This window comes from Monodelphis domestica, chromosome 2 (assembly GCF_027887165.1).
Source record: "Monodelphis domestica isolate mMonDom1 chromosome 2, mMonDom1.pri, whole genome shotgun sequence".
In the NCBI taxonomy this organism is placed as follows: Eukaryota; Metazoa; Chordata; class Mammalia; order Didelphimorphia; family Didelphidae; genus Monodelphis; species Monodelphis domestica.
This window is the reverse complement of record NC_077228.1, coordinates 522,731,897-522,753,451: the sequence shown is the minus strand read 5'-3', so window position 1 is coordinate 522,753,451 and position 21,555 is coordinate 522,731,897. Positions and strand designations below refer to the sequence as shown.

Below are 21,555 nucleotides of genomic sequence, written 5' to 3'. Positions count from 1 at the left end.
ACAAAAAGACTTGTACAAAAATATTCATAGCTGCGCTCTTTGTGGTGGCCAAAAACTGGGAAACGAGGGGATGCCCATCAATTGGGGAATGGCTGAGCAAATTGTGGTATATGTTGGTGATGGAGTACTATTGTGCTAAAAGGAATAATAAAGTGGAGGAGTTCCATGGAGACTGGAACAACCTCCAGGAAGTGATGCAGAGCGAGAGGAGCAGAACCAGGAGAACATTGTACACAGAGACTAATACACTGTGGTACAATCGAACGTAATGGACTTCTACATTGGTGGCGGTGTAATGTCCCTGAACAATTTGCAGGGATCCAGGAGAAAAAAACACTATTCATAAGCAAAGGATAAACTATGGGAGTGGAAACACCAAGGAAAAGCAACTGCCTGAATACAGCGGTTGAGGGGACATGACAGAGGAGAGACTCTAAATGAACACTCTAATGCAAATATTATCAACAAAGCAATGGGTTCAAATCAAGAAAACATCTAATGCCCAGTGGATTTATGCGTCGGCTATGGGGGGTGGGGGGGGAGGAAAAGAAAATGATCTATGTCTTTAACGAATAATGCTTGGAAATGATCAAATAAAATATATTTTTAAAAAAGAATTAGTTTTGGGTTTTTTTTTCACATATATTAGTCTTCTCTCACCAACTAGGACTGTTGGATCATAGATTTCGAAATGGAAAGGATTTTAGAGTCCCTTAAGTCTAACTCTAACATGTTAGAGATATGGAAAATGAGACCCAGAGATGTTAAACAGAATATCCAAGGACGTATTGCTAATAAATAATAAATCTCTGACTTTAAATCCAGACCCCTTCAAAATTGGGACACTAATACACTGCTGGTGGAGTAGTGAACTGATCCAACCATTCTGGAAGGCAATTTGGAATTATGCCCAAAGGGCTTTAAGTGAGTGCCTGCCCTTTGACCAGTCATACCACTGTTGGGTTTGTACCCCAAAGAGTTAAAAAGGAAAAATAATTTGTACAAAAATATTCATAGCTGCGCTCTTTGTGATGGCAAAAAAATTGGAAAATGAGGGGGTGTCCCTCAAATGGGGAATGGATGAACAAATTGTGGTATTTGTTGGTGATGCAATACTATTATGCTATAAAGGAATGATAACCTGCTTGGTTTCCATACGAGCTGGAAAGGTCTCCATGAACTGATTCAGAGTGAAATGAGCAGAACCAGGAGAACATTTTACACAGAGACATTGTGGGATGATCATATGTAATTGACTTTGCTACTGATAACAATGCAATGATCCAGGGCAATCTCTAGGGACTTGTGAGAAGGAATGCTATCCACATGTAGAGAAAAGAATTGAGGGAATAGAAACACAGAAGGAAAACATATGATTTTTCACTTGTTTATATGAGTATTGGATGGGGGTTTTGGTTTTTAAAAGATTATTACAAAAATGATTAGTATGGAAATAGGTGATGAGTGATAGCATGTATAATAACCAAGTGAAATTGTGTTTCAGCTCTAGGAGAGGAGAGGAGGAAAGAGGAGGGAAAATAAATGAATCCTGTAACCATGGAAAAACACTTAAAGAAAAACATAGCACCATGGCATGGTCTTCTTATCAACAAAGACCACAAATAGCTCTGTATTCCTCCCAAGTCTAACCTGTACCATTATTTGTATACTGATTAATATGTCTACCTTAAAACTATTGTGAGAAAAAGAGTGACTTGTGTGAAGCTCTAGAGATTCAGGAAAGAGTGACTGGAGGCGGGGGGCAGCCAGGTAGCTCAATGGACTGAGAGCAAAACCTAAAGATGGAAAATCCTGGGCTCATATCTGGTCTCAGATACTTCCTAGCTGTGTGACCCTGGGCAAATCACTTAACCATCATTGTCTAGCCCTTATCACTCCTTTGTATTGGAACCAACATACAATATTGATTCTAATTTGGAAGGGAAGGGAAGGAGGAGAAGGAGGAGGAAGAAAAAAAGAAAGAAAAAGAAAGGCTAGGCACCTTTTCGATGAATATTGAAGTTCTAGAGCAGCCTGAATGGCTCTGGTGCTAGCTGCCAGGGACATAATGGCACTTGAAATACATTGACTCACTTCAAATCTAAATATCACAAGGCCAGTGGGGATTCCCAATGAGGAAGAGCAAGGTTGTTGGAAAGAAGAAAAAAAAAAGACTGACAATATCTCTCTTCTAGGTTGATTACATGTGAACCTGACTAACAAAAACAGTAAAAATGTACGGATTAATACCAAGGACTTTTTTGTCCAGGTGGTAGTAGTCTCTCGGTAACCGAGAATGACAATTGTCTTTGTGCGTTTGCACAAAGACACTTGTGCGTGAAGAAGATTTAAGTGGAAAAGTTAATGCACAGGGACAGTCCCTCTCTCGGCATTGGAAGCCTGGGTCCATTGGCACGAAAAGTCGTTATACCTGGAGACTTCCTCAGCTGCATTGGATGGCCGTGTTGTCTTTTGTGCTCCAACACACCCTAAGCACTCCACAGTGCTTTGCTGCGTCGCCATCTCAGCCCTTGAACCTTCTTATTGGTTTCTTCTGTCTGTTCAGCCGAAGCAGTCTTTACATGCTGGGTGAGCAAAGCCCTGTTTCACCAGGGGTCGATGACCCGATGGCTACCCTCACAAGGTTTAGCTGGCCTGTCAAAGCTGTTGCCCGGTGTGGCCACTGCCGCATGCTAGCAGCTACTGGGAGCCACAAGGGAGAGCTGGGGGTCAGGTGGGGGTCAGAGGCTGGAGAGCTGCCTTAAGAGGGCACGACAAGCCCTCCATACCAGAGATACTACCCCTCCCTGAACACCCCATACACCCCTTTGTCCAGGAAGTCTCCAGTAAAGAGTCATAACATTTCCCTTGAGAAAGAAGAAGCCCCAGAATCTGGAAACAGCTCCTTCAGACAGTAGCAATTCAGGGGAGAAAAAGCCCAGCTTCCAGGGACAATAGCAGCTTAATGTAAAGTAACATGTAGACATGTTGGGGGTAGAGAGGGCAGAACAATAGCACAGGGCAGAGTGAGTATCAGTAAGGCACAATATATTGCTAAAGGACTGAATCAGGAGAGCTGTGATAAATGTCCATTTGGAAGTCAGAACACATCTCTAAGTTTATAAATTCTGAGAGAAGAAATGTTCCCTGGGAATCCATAGAAGACTTGCAGATGGAGAGATGATTCCTTATGATTTGCTTTGGAATTTCAATTAAATGTCTTTTGCTCTGATTTCATGTGCCATTTGGCATGGTTTGGCAGAGAATCCTTGGATGGGGGCTTAGCAAAACACTACCCTGACTATTTAGTACTCCTCTTTTATTCATAGCAGTTTAAGAACTAGAAAGGACCTTAGCAGTTATCTAGAGCAGAGGATCTTAAAGTTTTTGGCCTCAGGATCTGTTTACTCTCTTAAAAATTGCTTAAGAATTTTTGGTTTATGTAGTTATAATAATAAATATTATTATTTATATAAATAATAGCTTAGAATGAATTTGAAAATAATTTTGAATCTCTGCATTTCATAGGCCCCCCAAAATCTAGGGACCACACTTTGAGAACCTCTGAATTAGTAAAGCCACTCCATTTTAAAAAAATCCTTACTTTCTGAATGCTGGAGGGGATGTGGCAAAGTGGGGACATTAATTCATTGCTGGTGGAGTTGTGAATTGATCCAACCGTTCTGGAGGACAATTTGGAACTATGCCCCAAGGGCGACAAAAGACTGTCTGCCCTTTGATCCAGCTATAGCACTGCTGGGCTTGTACCCCAAAGAGATAATGGACAAAAAGACTTGTACAAGAATATTCATAGCTGCGCTCTTTGTGGTGGCCAAAAATTGGAAAATGAGGGGATGCCCATCAATTGGGGAATGGCTGAACAAATCGTGGTATATGTTGGTGATGGAATACTATTGTGCTAAAAGGAATAATAAAGTGGAGGAATTCCATGGAGACTGGAACAACCTCCAGGAAGTGATACAGAGCGAGAGGAGCAGAACCAGGAGAACATTGTACACAGAGACTGATACATTGTGGCACAATCGAATGTAATGGACTTCTCCATTAGTGGCAATGCAATGTCCCTGAACAATCTGCAGGGATCTAAAAAAAATACTACCCACAAGCAGAGGATAAACTGTGGGAGTAAAAACACCGATGAAAAGCAACTGCTTGACTACAGGGTTGGAGGAGATAAGACTGAGGAGAGACTCTAAATGAACACTATAATGCAAATTCCAACAACAGGGAAATGGGTTTGAGTCAAGAACACATGTGATAACCAGTGGAATCATGCGTCAGCTATGGAAGAGGGAAAGGTGGGGGGGAGGGGGGGGAGGAAAAGAAAATGATCTTTGTTTCCAGTGAATAATGTATGAAAATGACCAAATAAAATAATGTTAAAAATTTTTTAAAAAAAGAATGACAATAAAAAAAATCCTTACTTTCTAGGGGTAGCTGGATGGCTCAGTGGATTGAAAGTCAAGCCCAGAGATGGGAGGTCCTGAGTTCAAATTTGACCTCAGACATTTCCTAGCTGTGTGACCCTAGGCAAGTCACTTAATCCCCATTGCCTAGCCCTTACCACTATTCTGCCTTAGAACCAATACAATATCCAGTATTGATTCTAAGATGGAGGGTAAGAGTTTCCTTACTTTCTATCTTAGTAACAACTCTAAGACAGAAAGGCAAGAGCAAGGCAAACAGTGTTAAATGATCTACCCAGGGTCATACAGCTAGGAAGTGGCCCCTACATTTTACAGCAAAAGAAGTTGAAATGCAAAAAAAAGAATGTGATTTACTTAAAGTTGTATGGTGGCAGATGATTTCTTGCTGGGGACTTGACACTAAAAAAGAGAGACTCAGAAATACATTCTTTCTATAGGCATGACTTGGAGAAACACAGAAATAATTTGCCAAGAAAAAGGAAGTCAAGCTTCCTGGAGGACAACCCCCTTCCCCCACTCACTCCTATCTCCCTTTCCCCTCATATGCAAACAAGGAGCCAGATGGATGGAGTGAAAGAGTCCTAGATTTGGAGCCAGAGGTTGTGGATTCAAATCTTGCCTTCTCCCTACTTTGTGACCAGTCTCTCAAGCACACCAGAACTCCATTCCCTCATCTATAAAATGAAGGTATTGGGCTACATGACCCCTCTGGTCCCCTTTGGTTCTGCCTCTATGATCCTATGAAAACCAAACCAAACCACAAGGGAGTTAACTCCTCTGGAGTGGAAGATAGGTGGCAAGTATTTTGAGTTGTGCTCTGGCAACCCATCAGGATCTCACTTATGGGTGCTACCCTGACCCTCACTGCTGTAAGCATATACCTTGAATTAAAGCACATCTACCTTGTTTGATGTTTGAACACCCCGAGAAGCTATAAGGTGTTAAAGGCTGATATCCTGGAAGTACAGGTCTTTTTTTGTGTAATCAATCAACAACAAACATTTATTAAGCACCTACCATATACAAAGGCATCTAGGTAGTACAGTGTGTAGAGTGCCTGGCATGGAATCAAGAAGATTCCTCTTCATGAGTTTAAATCCAGCCTTGGATACTACTAGCTGTGTGACCCTGGCCAAATCACATAGCATTTATCTGCCTCAGTTTCCCCTTCTGTCAAATGAGCTGGAGAAGGAAATGGCAAAACCACTCCAGTATCTTTGCCAAGAAAACCCTAAATGGGGTCACAAAGAGTTGGACATGACTGAAACTTGGGTACTACTGTAGGTTCTAGGAATACAAAGTAAACAGTCCCTGCCCACTAGAATTTTACATTCCATAAGAGAAGATAGAATATGTATATATGGATAATGATACTCTGTATTCACTCTCCCAGAGCAAGACTGGCTACATTTTGCCTTAGGGTTCTAGGAAATCTAGAGTTCTAGACCCAGAGGGGTTGAGTGTTTTTTTCATTTTCTCTTTCTCATAAGTTATTGGCTTGAGTCCCCAGTATGTTGCCCTACTATTAGCCACCAGTAATTATCAGTTTACCAATTAATATTAGTTAGCTTTTTTCAAAAGGGATATTTACTTAGAAGAGATGCAAAAACAGAAGTACACTTACCTTTCCCCACCGAAAACCTTGGAAACACACTCTCCTCTATGCCACCTTTGGCTCTGGGAAGAGTGGGCTCAAACTTAAAGTACTTTCTACATAGAATTTGCCCAACCAGGATCACTTCCAAATAGACTACAGCAGATTATAGATCTACGGTTCTGGTAGTGCTGGCCCAAGCCAGGTTCCCTACTGTCTAGCTTCTGACAGATCCTGGAATGGACTCTGCCTGTCAGATTTCTCGGGCCAGCTCTCCTGATCTTTCAAAGCTCCCAAGGTAGAAGCTAGCTTATACCTCCTTTACCTAAAAGATGGAGAACACAGAGAGAGAGATGTTTGTGGAACACATTTCTGCAGTTCTAATAGGGAGGTGAAGGTGTGAGGCCTCTCTCCACTGGGGTAGGAATGGGGACCAGCCCCCAGGGACTCCATTTGGCTGATTGGTGCCTTTAGGGGGTGGAGAGAGGAAGGAATATGCCTCAATCTGCACTCAGAGTTTATTAGTTCTTTCTCTGGAGGTCTGGAGGTAGATAGTATTTTTTATCATGGAATCCCTTGGAATTGTCATGGATCATTGTATTCATCAGAGTAACCAAGTCTTTCACGTTACCATATTGCTGTTACAATGTCTATAGGTGTCAAGAACTGAATTCAGTTTAGAGCCAACACTCTTCATCTACAGAAGGTGACTCCTAGAACAGATCGTAATGCTCTTCTGGTTCTGCTCACTTCATTTTGCATCAGTTCATATGTCTTCCCAGGTTTTTCTGAGACTATACCCTTCTTCACCTCTTTTTTTAAACCCTTACCATCTGTCTTAGTATTGACACTAAATATCAGTTCCAAAGTAGAAGAGTAATAAGGGCTAGGCAATTGATAAGTGACTTGCCAGGGTCACACAGCTAGAAAGTATTTGAGGTCAGATTTGAATCCAGGACCTCCCATCTCCAGACCTGGCTCTCTATCCACTGAGCCACCTGGCTGTCTGCCCCCCCCCTTCTTCTTTTCTTACAACACAATAGTATTCCATCACAATCACAGACCACAACTTGTCCAGCATTTTCCAATGGATGGGCGTTGCCTAAATTCCCAGTTTTTGCCACCACAAAAAAAGAGCTGCTGTAAATATTTTTGTACAAGGAGGTCCTTTTGATTTAGTTGGGATAAAATTTTAGTAGAGGTATTGTCAAGTCAAGGGTGTGCACGAGTTGATAGTTCTTTAGCCATAGTTCCAAATCACTCTCCAGAATGATGGCATTAATTCAGACCTTCACCAACAGTGCATTAGTGACCCCACGTCCCCTCCAGCCCGTTTCTGTCATCTCAGACAATATGATGTGGATGGGATGGTACCTCATTTGCACATAGCCATCATCGATTTAGAGCGGAGGGTCAGTGCCTTGTAAATGCACTTAAGGTACCGATCCAAAGCCTTTTCAAAGGACTCCTCTTCTTTCAACCAGCTGGCTGGCAGACTGAAACCAATTCCTGATTGTCTGTCCATGCTCCAAAGTCTATACGGGAATGGCGTCAGTCAACTACATTGAGTGTACTCATGAGGACTGGGTTCAGCTTCAGTCTCCCCACTCTATAGGATACTTATGCCAAATACAGGAAAGTAACTGGGAGGCAGGTACTACCAGCTAGAATGGCAGGATCGGGAAAGGCTTCTGCTGAAGGTGGCACTTGAACAAGTTTTGAAGGAAGGAATTCTAAGAAACAGCTAGGTGGCACAGTGGATAGAGTGCCAGGCCTGAGTTTGAGTCCAGCCATAAACACTTACGAACTTTGCAACCCTAGGCAAGTCAGTTAACCCCATTCACCTCAGTTTCCTCATCTGTCAAATGAGCTGGAGAAAGAAATGGCAAACCACTCCAGTATCTCAGTCAAGATGACTAAAAGGACTAACCAACAACACAAGGAATTCCAAGAGGTAAAGGGAGGAAGGAATATATTCCAGCCTCAAGGAGACAGGCTGTGCAAAGCATAGAAACAAGAGATACAGAATTATGTATGAGGAACAAGAGGGTCAGATTAACTGAACCAAGGGATCTGAAAATCTGAAGGAACATTGAAAATGGAAAAAAAATTAAACCCTTACCTTCTATTTTTAGTATCAATTCAAACATAGAAGAGTAACAAGGACTAAGCAATTGGGGTTAAGTGACTTCTCCAGGGTAACAGGGCTAGGAAGTATCTGAGGCTAGAGTCAAACTGAGGCATCCCCCTCTGCCCTGTCCCAACTCCAGCCCTGGTGCTCTATCCACTATGCTACCTAGCTGCCCCCTGGAAATGGAAGAATTTTAAAAAGAAACATAACTGTGGTTATAAATGTTTACTGTCTAAAACAAATCCCATTTTGCCCCTGTGTCTTTGTTCCTGAAGCAGAACAGCATCCATGGTGTCTTTGATTGCAGGATGCTCTAGAATAGGTCCCATGTGTGAATGAGGAGGCTGTGGGCAATGTCTATAGGTGCCAAGAACTGATTTCAGTTTAGAGCCAGCATTCTGCATATATGGAAGGAGACTCTTAAAACAGACCCAATGTCTCCTCATGAGGGCAAAGGAGCCTTGAAGATTGGGGTTCATCATTCATATTTTCCCTGTGGAGGGAAAAATCTGATGGTTGTCTACATGATCTAAACCAGAGCCCAGGGAATTTCAGGTCCAACCTGGTTCAAATAACAGATCGTTATGATGTGAGAATAATGTGACCAGCCTAGTCCCCTCACATTCAAGATGTTCTCCCAGAAAACAAACCAGGCTTTAAGGATATGGGGAAAGGATGGCTTTAGATCAACACTGGGAAGCCAGGTCACATGACACAACATTCCGGGAATGATTTTAGAGATTTCTCAGGGAGCAGCCTTTCATGTCCTAGAGTCAAGCTGTCCTTGGATGAAATAGGACAAGCAGTCCCCGAGTCTTTGTAAGACAGAGGACATGAACATTTTGTCTTGTTTTGTCTGGTTTGAGGGGGGTGGGGATAGAGAGCAACGGGGAAGGGTTAAGAGCATCCAAGTATCAATTCCTCTCATTAATAAGAGTAATAGTGCCTCTTTGCAGCCCTGCCTCCGCACACCTGCTTTCAAAGTGACTTATGACCTCTGAACCTCCATTCTGCCCTTTGGTGGCTTCAGTAAATTGCAGGTCCTTTAAATGGAGATTAAAGGCTCACTGAGTCCCCACAAAGAACAAACTGGATGAGCAGCAATCTGGAATTCGTCCTTGTTTGGATACATCTTGTGAAGAGAGCCTGAGAAGATTCCTGTTTTCAGAAGATGCTCTCAGCATTACAAGGAGGGGCTCCTTCTCTCCCAGTGTTATATGACTACTGGCATCTGATCACTTGCCACTACAGCACGGGTACCACAGGCTTCCAGAGTGGGAGGGATCCCAGGCATGTTCTGAGGCAAAAGTTCCAGGATGTCCAAAGGGTTTGATTAGCACCAAATCAGCACCTATCTGAGGGGGGGAAAGTTGGGGGAGAGGGTTAGAAGACTCCTGCTCTTCATTCTACCCTCAGCACCAACTCAGCTTCACTGGCCTCAGTTTCTCCAGTAATCACAGATTTAAGACCAGCTAGCACAAACCTTTAATTTTACCCAGGAGGAAAAAGAAAGATTTCAAGGGGTCACCTCAGCAGCAGTTGGTAAAGCCAGGTCCTCTGACTGACTGTAAGCCCAGGGTTTTTTCTCAGGACCCTTGTCACACGAGTGGGGTCAGATGGTCTTTTGAAGGCCCCTTTCTGACCTTTATGAAGTCCCCAGGGCTCAGTCACAAATCAAGCAGTAATCAAGGCTCAGAGTCACACAGTATGAGGAGTATGAGGAGCTGAGTAGAGTCAGCTCCCACTTCGGCTGAGTTCTGGCTGTGGCCCTAGTTGGGCCCTTCACCACCCGAGGCCTCAGTTTCTCCTTCTGTAAAATAGAGTGAAGGGAGTGGGAATCCTTTCCCGCCCCGACCAGGAGTACCTTTCCTAGGGTGCCCACGGCACATGGGTACGATCCCATCCGCTCCTCTGGGGTAACATTCCCTTTTTGTGTCCCAACTCCCATCCACAAAAGGTGGGGTACGCGGGCAACTCACGTGCGGTTAACTCGGAGAGATAACGGGCTCCGGGAGGGCCGGGGCGGGGGCGGGGCTGAGGAAGGGCCCCGGCTCTCGGCCCGGCTCCTCCCACTCCTGCTCCCTTGGTCCGCCCCTGCCCGAATGCAATCTACAAGCTCCCGGTGACTGGCAGGTCGCGGGACCATTGATGCCCCGCCCCCATGCTGGAGCCTACCAATCGTAATGAAGGTAGTCCAGGGGCGGGAACCCACAGGGAAAGCCTCTATGAGAAGGGGAGGGGCTTTGGCGGGTGGGCGTGGCTGAGAGGCGAGAGTGACGGTCTCTGCGACCAATGGGTGGGCGTAGCGGGCCCGCTGGCGCCGGATCCCGGCGGCTAGAAGCACGAGGGGCGGGGCGCAAGGATCCCGGGGCAGCGGCTGCGGCGGCGGTGGCGGTGGCGGTGGCAGCGGGTCCGAGGACGCCATGGACCGGGTGGCCAGCTCCATGAAGCAGGTGCCCAACCCGCTGCCCAAGGTGCTAAGCCGGCGCGGGGCGGGCGCTGGGCCCGAGGCGGCGGAGCGGGAGAGCTTCGAGCGGAGCCAGGTGAGGCCGCGGAGGATCCCCCGGGATCGATCCCGGGCGGGACGGGGGGATGCGTGACAGTCCGCAGGGCTCAGGCCATGGGCGGAAGTCCAGAGGCATCCGGAGCAGGATCCTGGGGGGACTGGGGAAGGGGGGGAGGCGAGAGCGAGCCGGGGAATCTTGGGGACAAGCGAAGGGGATCCCCGGAGATCTGGGAGCAGAGAGGCGGGTGGAGGAATGTGGGAAGCTCGGAAAGGATGCTGGGGATTGGAGGAGCTTGGGAGGTTGGGGATCCTGTGGCGTTGGGTATCTTGTAGGATCTCGGGGAGACTTTGTGCAAAGACTTCCAAGGAAGATTGGTGAAGGACATCCCGAGGGGAAATCAGAGACCCCGCCTGTGGTCAGGGATATGGGAAGGGAGGTGGTCTCAGGGAGCTCAGCCAGCTCCAGAGGGAAGGCGCCCCCCTGGAACTCCAGGAGAGGGGCCGCCAGGCTATTGGCTGCGTAAAAGAGCATAACTCAGTAAGGTCCCAGGATGGGGCAGCCCCCCGCAAGCCTGAGCCAAACGAAGTGGGATGAGAGGGGTGCAAGCTGGAGGCGAGCATGGGATAAAGTAAGGTAGGAAGCTGGGACGCTCATTGACGTCAGTCCAGTCCCCCAGGCTCTTGATACTTCTAGATACTCTGCATAGTCTAGATGCGAAACCCCTCAAATCTCTGAACCCTCGTTTCCTCATCTGTGCTTGTAAAGATCCTTGCAGGAGAAGTGTGCTGAGAAAGGCTTGGCAAAGTGTTAGCTCAGTGGTCCATTTCTAGAAGCAGATAGAAAGCAGTAATGGAGATCATAATGGGCTGATACTAGCCTTCTGGGGCTACTTCCCAGGAGCCAGAAAACAATGGTTGTCTCTGGCCTTCATAGCTTGATAGCTACCTAGCATTTATTTAGCCCTTTAAGGTTTGCAGTAATGTAACTTAGGCTACCTAATTCTATCCTCATGACAACTCTGTAAGGTAGATACTATTATTATCTCTATTTTCTGATGGGGAAACTGAGGTTAAAACAATATAAATGTCTTGTCAATGGTCATATAATTCGTAATAATCTATGAGAGAATTTGAACTCAGGTCTTGCTGACTCCAAATCCTCACTATCCACTTCACCATAAGCTAGTTGCCTCTTATGCTCATAGATTTATATCTGGAAAGGACCTTAGAGATTGTGTAATTCAACCTCCTTATTTTACAGAAACTGAGGCTCAGGGAAGTTAAGTGCCTGCCAACCTTGTACAAGTAGTAGCAGAGGCAGGATTGGAACCTAGGGCTTCCCACTCCAAATTTCCTTTCTATTTTCCACATTGCTTCAGATTAAAAAAAAAAAATCTGAGACTTGTGGCTAGAAATCAACCAATAAACCAATAAACATTTATTAAGCACCTGGTGTGTGCCAGGCACTTCATCAAGCACTATGGATATAAAGAAGAAAACATGGGAAAGAGGCACTTTAGAGTAAGGGAAGGAGTGCCAAGAAGGCTGCCCCTCTATCCCGTTTGGCACAGAAGGGCACTGTGACTGGTGAATCAGAGCTCTGAGAGCATGCTTTGGTTCCCTTGGCCCCTACGGTTTAATAAATAATCAGGAGACTACCCATCTCTGCCTCACCCACCTTACCAAGGGGATATGCCAAAAATCAGCACTGTCATGAGCCAAGACCATAATCACTACTTTTTCCTTATTTTATTTTCAGCAAATGCATTTGTCATCTATCCCCAGTCTTGGAACACTCTTCCTTCTCCATTCCCCCTACTGACCTCCCTGGCTTCTTTTAAGTCTGGGCTAAAATCCCACCTCCTACAGGAAGCCTTCCCCAAACCCTCTTAATTCCAGTGCCTTCCCTCTGTTAAATATCTCCTATTTGTCTGTGTAGCTTACTTTCTATATATTTATTTGTTGTCTCAACCATGAGACTGTAAGCTGCTTGAGAGCAGGGACTGTCTTTTGCTTCTTTTTGTATTCCCAGAGCTTAGACCAGTATGGAGGCACATAGTATATAGAGGGATTGATTGATCCCAAGACCCCAGCTTTGGTGCTGGAAAGGCAAAAACAAAAAGAACTCACAAATACTCCTTTGAACTGGTGAAATCTGCAAGCGAAGGACATGATATTGGTTTGGGCCCTCAGTATCCACCTATTAATAAGGACTACTTTTTTCTTCAAGTCATTTCAGGGAACACAGCTCAAACTTTTATTTATTTTTAAATCCTTATCTTCTGTCTTAGAATCAATATTAAGTTATCAGCTCCAAGGCTGAAGAGCAGTAAGGCTAGGCAATCAGAATTAAGTGATTTGTCCAAGGTCACACAACTAGGAAATATCTGAGGTCATATCTGAACCCAGGACCTCCCATCTGCAGATCTGACTATCTACTGAGCTACCCAGCTGCCCCAGTTTTTAAAAAAGTTGAACAAACTCTTCCATGCTACAGTAGGGGGAAAATTATGGGTTTGGAGCTAGAAGACCTGATCTCTGACTCACACATTTCCTGGGTGGCCCTGAGTAAATCACCTAATTTCTCTGGGCCTCAGTTTCCTTCTCTGTAAAATGCAGACTAGAGGCTCTTTGAGGGCCCTTCCAATGATCCCATTCCTGTTACACAACTCCTATGACCCCATAGACTCTTGCCAAAGGGCTTTGCAAGGATCTGTCTCTATTTCAAATTTTAAAACAATCCAGAGAACGGGAGAGAAACAATTGGATTTTGCCCCTTCTCAGAAAAATTTTAAAGGCACAAAATAAAATACCTGGGACTGTAGAGGAAACCAATTATACTGAAATACAGTTAATAAAAGTATATTTTTAAGTTCCACGGACACTTAGAACCCATAGGTTAGAAAAATAAGTGAGCAAAAGGAACCTTGAGAAGGAGAAAGACTACCCATTCCATCCCTGGCACTGCTTGGCACTGTGGTTAATGGCAAACTGTGTGATCTAGACCCAGAAGTCTGGGTTCCTTCCTTGCACAATGGCAATGCTGTCTCCAGAGAGGAAGTAAGTGATTACCACCCATTGCCTGGGCCCAGTTGGGGTGAAGGTGGTTTATCTCTCCATCTGGAATGCAAGGCTGAAAGTTTGGAGATTAGCCCTCTCTGCCTTTATCATCTGAGTCAGAGGCCCCTGAGATTGTTTGGAGATTGTTCCCTGTTGTGGCTAGAACTGAAGGGCCTTGCTTTCCTGTTGGGAGCCTTGCAAATATTTTCATTTGGATTTTGGGGTTTGGGCTCTCTCCTTAGCCCCAACCCACCCCCTTGAACTGGATAAATAAAGACAATTTCAAAACCAGCAAAAATTCATTCTGAGGTTTCGGCTAAGTAGAATCTGGAACAAAATGGAGAAAGCCCTGAAGACGCTAACCCTCTGAGCTGATGGAAATTAGGTCTGTGAAAACTTTCCGAGCCAGGCGTGGTATGTCTTGGAGCCATCTAGGGCTAAGCTGGCCTGGGTGAGGCCAGTGCTTGGTAACCTCCCAGGCTGGGGCTCGCTGTCTGGCCACTGGCTGCATTTGACCTGGCGCCACTTTGGTGGGAGGAGGTATGCAGGGGGAGTGAGCAGATGCCAGTTGTCTCATGCCCACATAGCGATGCATGTGTCTAGGGGGCGGGCAGGGGGAGCATGTGGAATGCTGGACTGGGATAATAAAGATAAAGGGTTGGGAAAAGGGCAGCCAGAGCCCAACAACAGAGAGGGCTGTCAACAGGCAGGCCCAGAAAGCTGCCACTTTGGGTAAGGAGGCAGGGAAAACTAGAAGAGAGCTCCAAGATGATCAAGTTACAGATAAAGGGGCTTGGACATAGCATAATAAATTTAGATTTGGTATCTGAGCCTGGATTAGAACCCGAGTCTTCCTGAGCTGATAGTCTCCCTCCTGGGATCTTCCCACAGATGTTGGGTCTTCACCTGGCCCCAGCCCAGTGGGCTGAAGCAAATGGGCCATATTCTAGGTACCTACCATTCCCCTTAATTTGTGGCAGGCCATAATAAGTCTGTCAAAAGGGAGATCATTTGAGAAACAAAAGGAACTCATTTCAATTCTGTTAACACACTGGACAAGGCACCATGTTGGCTTCTTGGATCGTTTTTTTTCTTGATTACATGTTGGTACAATTTTTAAAACTCTTATCTTCTGTCCTAGAATTGATACTAGATATCTGTTCCAAGGCAGAAGAGTGGTAAGGGCTAGAGCCCTTTGGGGTTAAGTGACTTGTCCAGGGTCACCTAGCTGGGAAATATTTGAGATCACATTTGTGTCCAGTACCTCTTATCTCGAGGCCAGGCTTATTGTCTACTGAGCCACCTCACTACCCCTTTGATACAATTTAAATGATCATTTTCTAACATTTTGCAATCCATATTCCCTCTGTCCCTCTCCTCCTCCCCCTCCCTAAGACAGCAGGTCTTGATAAATAGCATCTAGGTTGGGCATGTGTTATCATAGAACACATACTTCCATGTTCATCATGTTGTAAAAGAAGACATGTGTCGCTTACACTAGAGAAAGATTCACAGAGAAAATAAAGGGAAAAGTGGTTTGCTTCAGTCTTCCCTCAGATTGTCAGTTCTTCTGTAGCAGTGGATGGGCTTTTTTCTCGTGGGTCCCTTGGAGTTGTTCTGGGTCTTTGCATTACTGATAACAGCCAAGTCCTTCCACATTGACCATCATTCATTATTGCCGTTACCGTGTACAGCGTTCTCCTGGTTCTGCTCGCTTCACATTGTAGCACTTCATAGAAGTCTTCCCAGGTTTGGGGTTTTTGTGATCATCTTGTTTGTCATTTCTTATGGCCCAATAGTATTCCATTGCAGCCATGTACCACAGCCTGCGCAGTCATTCCCTAGTTGAAGGCATCATCCCTTCAGTTTCCAATTCTTTGCTACTTCAGAAAGAGCAGCTAGAAATATTTGTGCCCATTTAAGTCCTTCTTTCCTATTTCTGATCTCTTTGGGATCCAGACCTAGTAGTGGAATTGCTGGCTCAAAGGAGACAGTTTCATGGCCCTTTGAGCATGGTTCCAAATGGCTCTGCAGAATCGTCGAATTAATTCGAAACTCCATCAACGGTGCTTGTGGCCCAATTTTCCCACAGCCCCTTTAGCATTCATCATTTTCCTTTTCTGTCATATTAGCCAGTTGGATAGGTGTGAGGTGGCACCTCAGCGATGCTTTAATTTGCATTTCTCTAATTAATAGTAACTGGGAGCATTTTTCCAGATAACTATAGATAGCTGTGATTTCTTCATCTGAAAACTGTCTCTGTCAATTGGGGATTGAAAACAAGCTGAGTCCTTGCCCTCCAGGAACTGATATTCTTTTGGAAGGCATTGCTTGTGAAATAAATTGACCCAGATGATAGGGACTAATGGAGAGAATAAGGATGGTGTAGTAGGTAGAGCCCAGGGTTCCAATTAGCCTCAAACCCTTACTAGGTGTGTTTCAGCTCTAAATCTTTGATTCTATAACCCTAGGCAAGTCCCTTCCTCCCTGGGCCTCAGTTAATTCATCTGTAAAATGAGGGGTTCAGACTTGCCAACCTCTAAGGTTTCATCCAATTCTAAATCTGTGATCCTTTGATTCAGGATAGATCTGTCCTCAGATTCTGATGATGACTCCCTTGCTAGCTGAGAGGGGGCAGAGACAAACAGACAGACAGAAAGACAGACAGACAGACAGAGGCAGGGAAGGAGAGAGAGAGAGACAGGGGAAGGAGAGAGACAGAGAGACAGAGACAGAGACAGAGAGAGAGAGAGAGAGAGAGAGAGAGAGAGAGAGAGAGAGAGAGAGAGACAGAGACAGAGACAGAGAGACAGAGACAGAGAGAGAGAGAGAGAGAGAGACACACAGAGAGAGGGGGGGAGAGAGAGAGGGAGGGAGGGAGAGGGAGAGAGGGAGAGAGAGAGAAGGAGAGGGAGAGACAGAGACAGAGAAAGACAGAGAGAGAGACACTCCATAATAAAGGAAAAGGAGGTGAGCACTTATAGCCAGAGATTGGCTGACCCTCTCCAGACTCCCCTTAGTACTTCCATTCATTCTTTTCCCAGGTGGGGTCAGTGAACTACCTTTGGGTAAATGTTACTGGTGCTGCCTTCGGTGTGTGGGTTTATCCTGCCACCCCTTCATTGCAAGCTTCTTGGGAGAAGAGGCCATGCTTAAAAGCTCATTCATAACCTTTAGAGTTGGAAGGGACTTTAGAGCACTGGATTTGGCTTTCTTCTCAGAGGATCCCTAGGTTTAGAGCTGGAAGGGACCTTACAGACCATCTAATCCATTTTACAAATGAGGAAACCGAGATCCCAAGAGCTGAAATGATATCCAAGGTCACCCAGCTAGAATGAGACAAAGGCAGGATTCTCCGCCTCCAAAGCCAACCCTTTTCCCACTAGTATCAACTGTCTGAACCCCCAGAAAACATCTATTCCCACCCTCTCCTTTTGCCAAGGTGGGAATCAGTGCTGTTTTCTGATGCCAAAGCCAGTGTTCTCACTGAACCCCACCTCCTTGATCTCCCACCATGCCTAGGATCAGAGGCAAGTCAACAAGCATTTATAAAGAGCCTACTGTGTGCCAGAGAGGACTAGAGTCTCTGGTGGGGGTTTTAGGGCTGCTCATTGACCTTTGGTGTCTACCTGTCACCCAACTCTCACCTGTGGCTCCAAGAGGCTGTAGCAGGTGGTGTCTACTTCAGGCATGCGAAGACTTCCCCTGGCAGAAGGGACCGATGAGAACAATTTGTTCCAATAGCCATAAAGATGGCAGGAGCAGGCTTAGAGCTTGGTCAGACATGGAAGAGGCCAAAGCCCTCCACCGCATCCCCCCAGGCCATCGCCAGTCATCCAGCCTTTTGTCTTGTCTCTGGCCTTCATTGACCCTGGAAGAGAGATTGAGGCTGATGGCTTTTACAACTCTGCCTCGCCTAAATTCAATTCCTGCACAACTCTAGAAGCTCCCCGGTGATGTCATTGGTCCTCTTTGAAACAAAGGATGAACTATAAATTAAGAAAATCTGGATTCAAAACCCGCCTCAGACCCTTATTAGTTGTGTGACTGGGCAAAGGACATAACGTCTTGCTGCCTCAGTTTCCCCATTAGTAAAATGGAGGTAATAACAATGCCTACCTCTTGGGATCTAAAGTATGAAAGCATTTCATGAACTGTCCAGTTTGTTCTGAAAGGGAGCGGTGAATAAACTAAAGAGGGAGAGAGCATCATATATTCAAGTGGCCCCAAAGCCAGATGTCGACTAAAAACACTGTCAAAAACATGAACTTCAAACCCTTGCATTTCAGAGGACCATAGATTTAAAGCTGAGAGGGGACTCTGAGGCCATCCAGGCCAGCCCCTTTGAATACTCTTTAACATGTTCCTCAGTATTTTTGCATCTGTCGTCTTGTTGGATCTTTGTGATGTCCCTAGGAGAGAATGTGGAGGGACCAGGAGGGGGGAGGGGGCAGGAAATCTGAAGCTGGCATTTCATCAGAGGGGACCTCCCAGTGTGGAAATTCCCTTCAGTGATGCCAGTCCACTTCCCTGTGTAATTTAGGCTTAGCTGCCACTGCAGTGAGAGGTCAGGTAAAGCCTCAGGATCATCCATCCAGGCTCTGTCAGAGGCAACACTTGTTCCTGGGTCCCTTCTGCTTCCCTGCCTCTCGAAAGGTATTTATTCCCCACGTAATGGTTTAGGAGACAGACTGAGAAGATTAAGTTGATGTGATTTCCCCAACAGAGGCTATTAGCCTGTATTCACACTCCCAGTTAGAGCAAACTGGACTGTTTGTGAAATGTTTTCATACTTTAGATCCCAAGAGGTAGGCATTGTTATTACCTCCGTTTTACTAATGGGGAAACTGAGGCAGCAAGACGTTAAGTCCTTTGCTCAGTCACACTGCTAATAAGGATGTGAGGTGGGTTTTGAATGCAGGTTTATAGCCTGGAATCTCTCCTCAGAAGCTTGGCACCAGACCCTACGGAGTCCAGGGGTCTCTGTTACCCCAGAGGACCCCCAAAGTTCTTCCCCTTTGGTGGAGGTCTGATGCAGAAAGCCTCAGGACTCCTTCTCAGAGTCATGTTTTTAAATGCATCGGATCCAACAGTAGTCAGGAGGGAAGAAGCCAATTCTATTAAAACACAGTTAATAAAAAGAAAAACCTCACCCAGGGATGGACCTCCGCGGCCCTTGCGGGCTTGAGAAACAGAGCTGACCCGCTCAGGAAAGAGCCCAAGGCCTGACTGACCCTTGCCTTTTTTGGTTCTCAGGCCTGGTTGTTGGGGGAGTTTGGGAGCAGAGGGAAGGGTGGGGTTCTGAGCCAGGGGCATGGATGACCTCCGGAAGGGTAAGGAGGGCAGGATCCGGGGGCCCAGAGGTGCCCACTCCCAACTCCTCCCAGCAGGATCCGCCTCAGGCATTCCTAAGGTCTCTACTAGTAAGAGGCAAGTATTTCCTTGTAAAACTACCATCCATGCATGCCTAAGTGGCAGCCCCATTCCCCTTGGGATTCCAGAGTTTCACCTAGACATGCAAGGCAGCCAGGGTGCTTGGCCTGGGGGTCCACAAACCCTCGAGGGATCCGTGGACTGATCCTGGGGAGGGTCCGGGAACTTGGATGTGAAAAAAGAAAAAAGGGCATCTTTGTTTTCACGAGTCTCTAAATGAAATTTAGCCCTGCCTTCAGTGTCTTCCCCACAATGGGAGAGGCAACCTGGGAATGGCTACGTAGAGGAGAGCAAGTGAATGGAAGGGACCCCTGAGGGGAAAAGCACTAGCAGTTTAGGGCGCCAAGAGAAGCTTCAGGAAGCTTGAGTAGATAGAGGTGGAGGCCAGGAGGAAGGGCATCCCAGGCATGGGAGACTGCCAGGACAAAGGCCTGGAGAGGGTAGATAGATGTGAGTAGGAAGTCCAGGATGACTGGCCCATCGGATGTGTGGGAGGGAGTAGCAGATAAGAAGAGATTTTAAAGCCTCCCAAGGGAGTTTATATTGAATCTCAAAGGTAATAGGGAGCCACTAGAGTTATTCAGCAGATCCCTGCTTTGGCGATTGCAGTAGCTGTATGAAGGATGATCTGGCATGGGGAGAGATGAGGCAAGGGGACCACTCTAAGGTGATCGCAGCAGCCCATGGGAGTGGGAATGAGGGCTTGAACTCCGGAGGTGGCCATGTGAGTAGAGAGAAGGGTGCACATCCGGAAATATGGTGGAGGTGAAAATGGCAAGATTTGGGAACCGACCGAATGTGTGGGCAATGTTGATTTCAACTCATACTGTTGGAATAAAGTGCTAAAATGTGGCACAAACCCAAAAGGTGAGAGGCTGGGGGGGGGGGGGATTTCCAGAGTCACCAGGGTCTGAAGGTACCCAATGACCCTCCCAGTAAGTGCTCTTTTAGCCACTGTGTGAAGCCTTCCAAAGAGAGAGAACCCTTCCACTCTGGGCAGCTCTAGGAGGAATCGGGGCTCTTGTGGTGCTCCTCAGGAGGGTTCATGGGCAGGAGAGACATGGCTCCTCATGAAAGGCTCTTTTCTCTGAGTGGAGCAGGGGAAAAGACTTGCTCATCATGTCATCAATTCCCTAATAATATGAGATCTTTTTTGCTTGAAACTCTCTCCATACCATCCCCACCTCTCCACGGTCCCTGAGCTTTGCTGAGTCCATTTTTGTATAGCTTCATTTATCTCCCAACTCTATTACCTCACTAGTTTCTTTTTCTTTTCTTTTCTTAACCTTACCTAATGTCTTAGAAGCGATGCTGTATTGTTTCCAAGGCAAAAGAGTGGCAAGAGCTAAGTAATGAGGGTTAAGTGACTTGCCCAGAGTCACACAGCTAGGAAGCATTTGAGGTTGAATTTGAACCCAGAACCTCCTCTTATTTCTAGGTCTGGCACTCTAGCCACTGTGCTACCTAGCTATGCCCCTCTTTTTTTTTTTTTAAACCCTTACCTTCCGTCTTGGAGTCAATACTGTGTATTGGCTCCAAGGCAGAAGAGTGGTAAGGGCTAGGCAATGGGGGTCAAGTGACTTGCCCAGGGTCACACAGCTGGGAAGTGTCTGAGGTCAGATTTGAACCTAGGACCTCCCATCTCTAGGCTTTGCTCTAAATCCACTGAGCTATCCAGCTGCCCCCTATGCCCCTCTTTTTTAACCTTCACTAGTCTCTTAACTTCATGCCTCCTTCATTGGATCTTTTCTATCTTTTCAAGATTCTATATTCTGCTATGCTCTATTCGGATAAGAGTTTGGCCCCAGCACCTGCTGGTGTCTGAGGTTCAGCTCTTTGCCTTTACAAGAAATAAATATGCTCTGTCCAAACCAGAAAATGTAGATCACCATCTCCATTCTTCAATCCTGCCCTCTGAGGCTAAGAAGAACAAAACGAAATCTCTTCCAGATGGTGGCCTTGAAGCCAGGGAGTGACCTCATCCTTCCTCCCTCCCTAAATCCCCCCTAAATCTCCTCTTTTCTGGACTAGACATCCCCATGGACTCAAGGCTCTTCACCATCCTGGTTGCCCTCCTCTGGACATCTTCTGCTTTATCAATATCTTTCCTTTTTTTAAACCCTGACCTTCCATCTTAGAATCAATGCTGTGTATTGGTTCTAAGGCAGAGGAGTGGCAAGGGCTAGGCAATGGGGGTCAAGTGACTTGCCCAGGGTCACACAGCTGGGAAGTATCTAAGGCTAGATTTGAACCTAGGACCTCCCATCTCTAGGTCTGACTCTCGATCCACTGAGCCACCCAGCTGCCCCAATATGCTTCCTAAATAAATGGTGCATCTCAGGAATACACACAAAACTTCAGACAAGGTCTGACCAGGGCCAAA

General features: G+C 46.0%; 1 protein-coding gene and 1 long non-coding RNA gene across 7 annotated transcripts in view; one reads left to right on the top strand and one right to left on the bottom strand.

The window, feature by feature from the left end:
• Positions 1–6,546: 6,546 nt before the first annotated feature.
• Positions 6,547–10,264, bottom strand: LOC130457555 (uncharacterized). The gene is made up of 2 exons (XR_008916868.1): positions 10,153–10,264; positions 6,547–9,524 (listed from the first exon to the last, which is right to left on the bottom strand). It is a non-coding gene; the product is annotated as an uncharacterized LOC130457555 (long non-coding RNA).
• A 256-nt stretch (positions 10,265–10,520) lies between these two features.
• The window catches only part of HIP1 (huntingtin interacting protein 1), a 121,978-nt gene continuing 110,943 nt past the window's right edge, over positions 10,521–21,555 (top strand). For all 6 annotated transcript variants that reach the window (XR_008916866.1, XR_008916865.1, XR_008916867.1 and 3 more), the window contains exon 1: positions 10,521–10,716. Coding sequence is in view for 3 of the 6 variants with exons in the window: in XM_056819783.1 (XP_056675761.1) it covers positions 10,597–10,716 (120 nt within the window). In the remaining 3 variants the exon portion in view is untranslated. The remainder of the gene's footprint in view (positions 10,717–21,555) is intronic.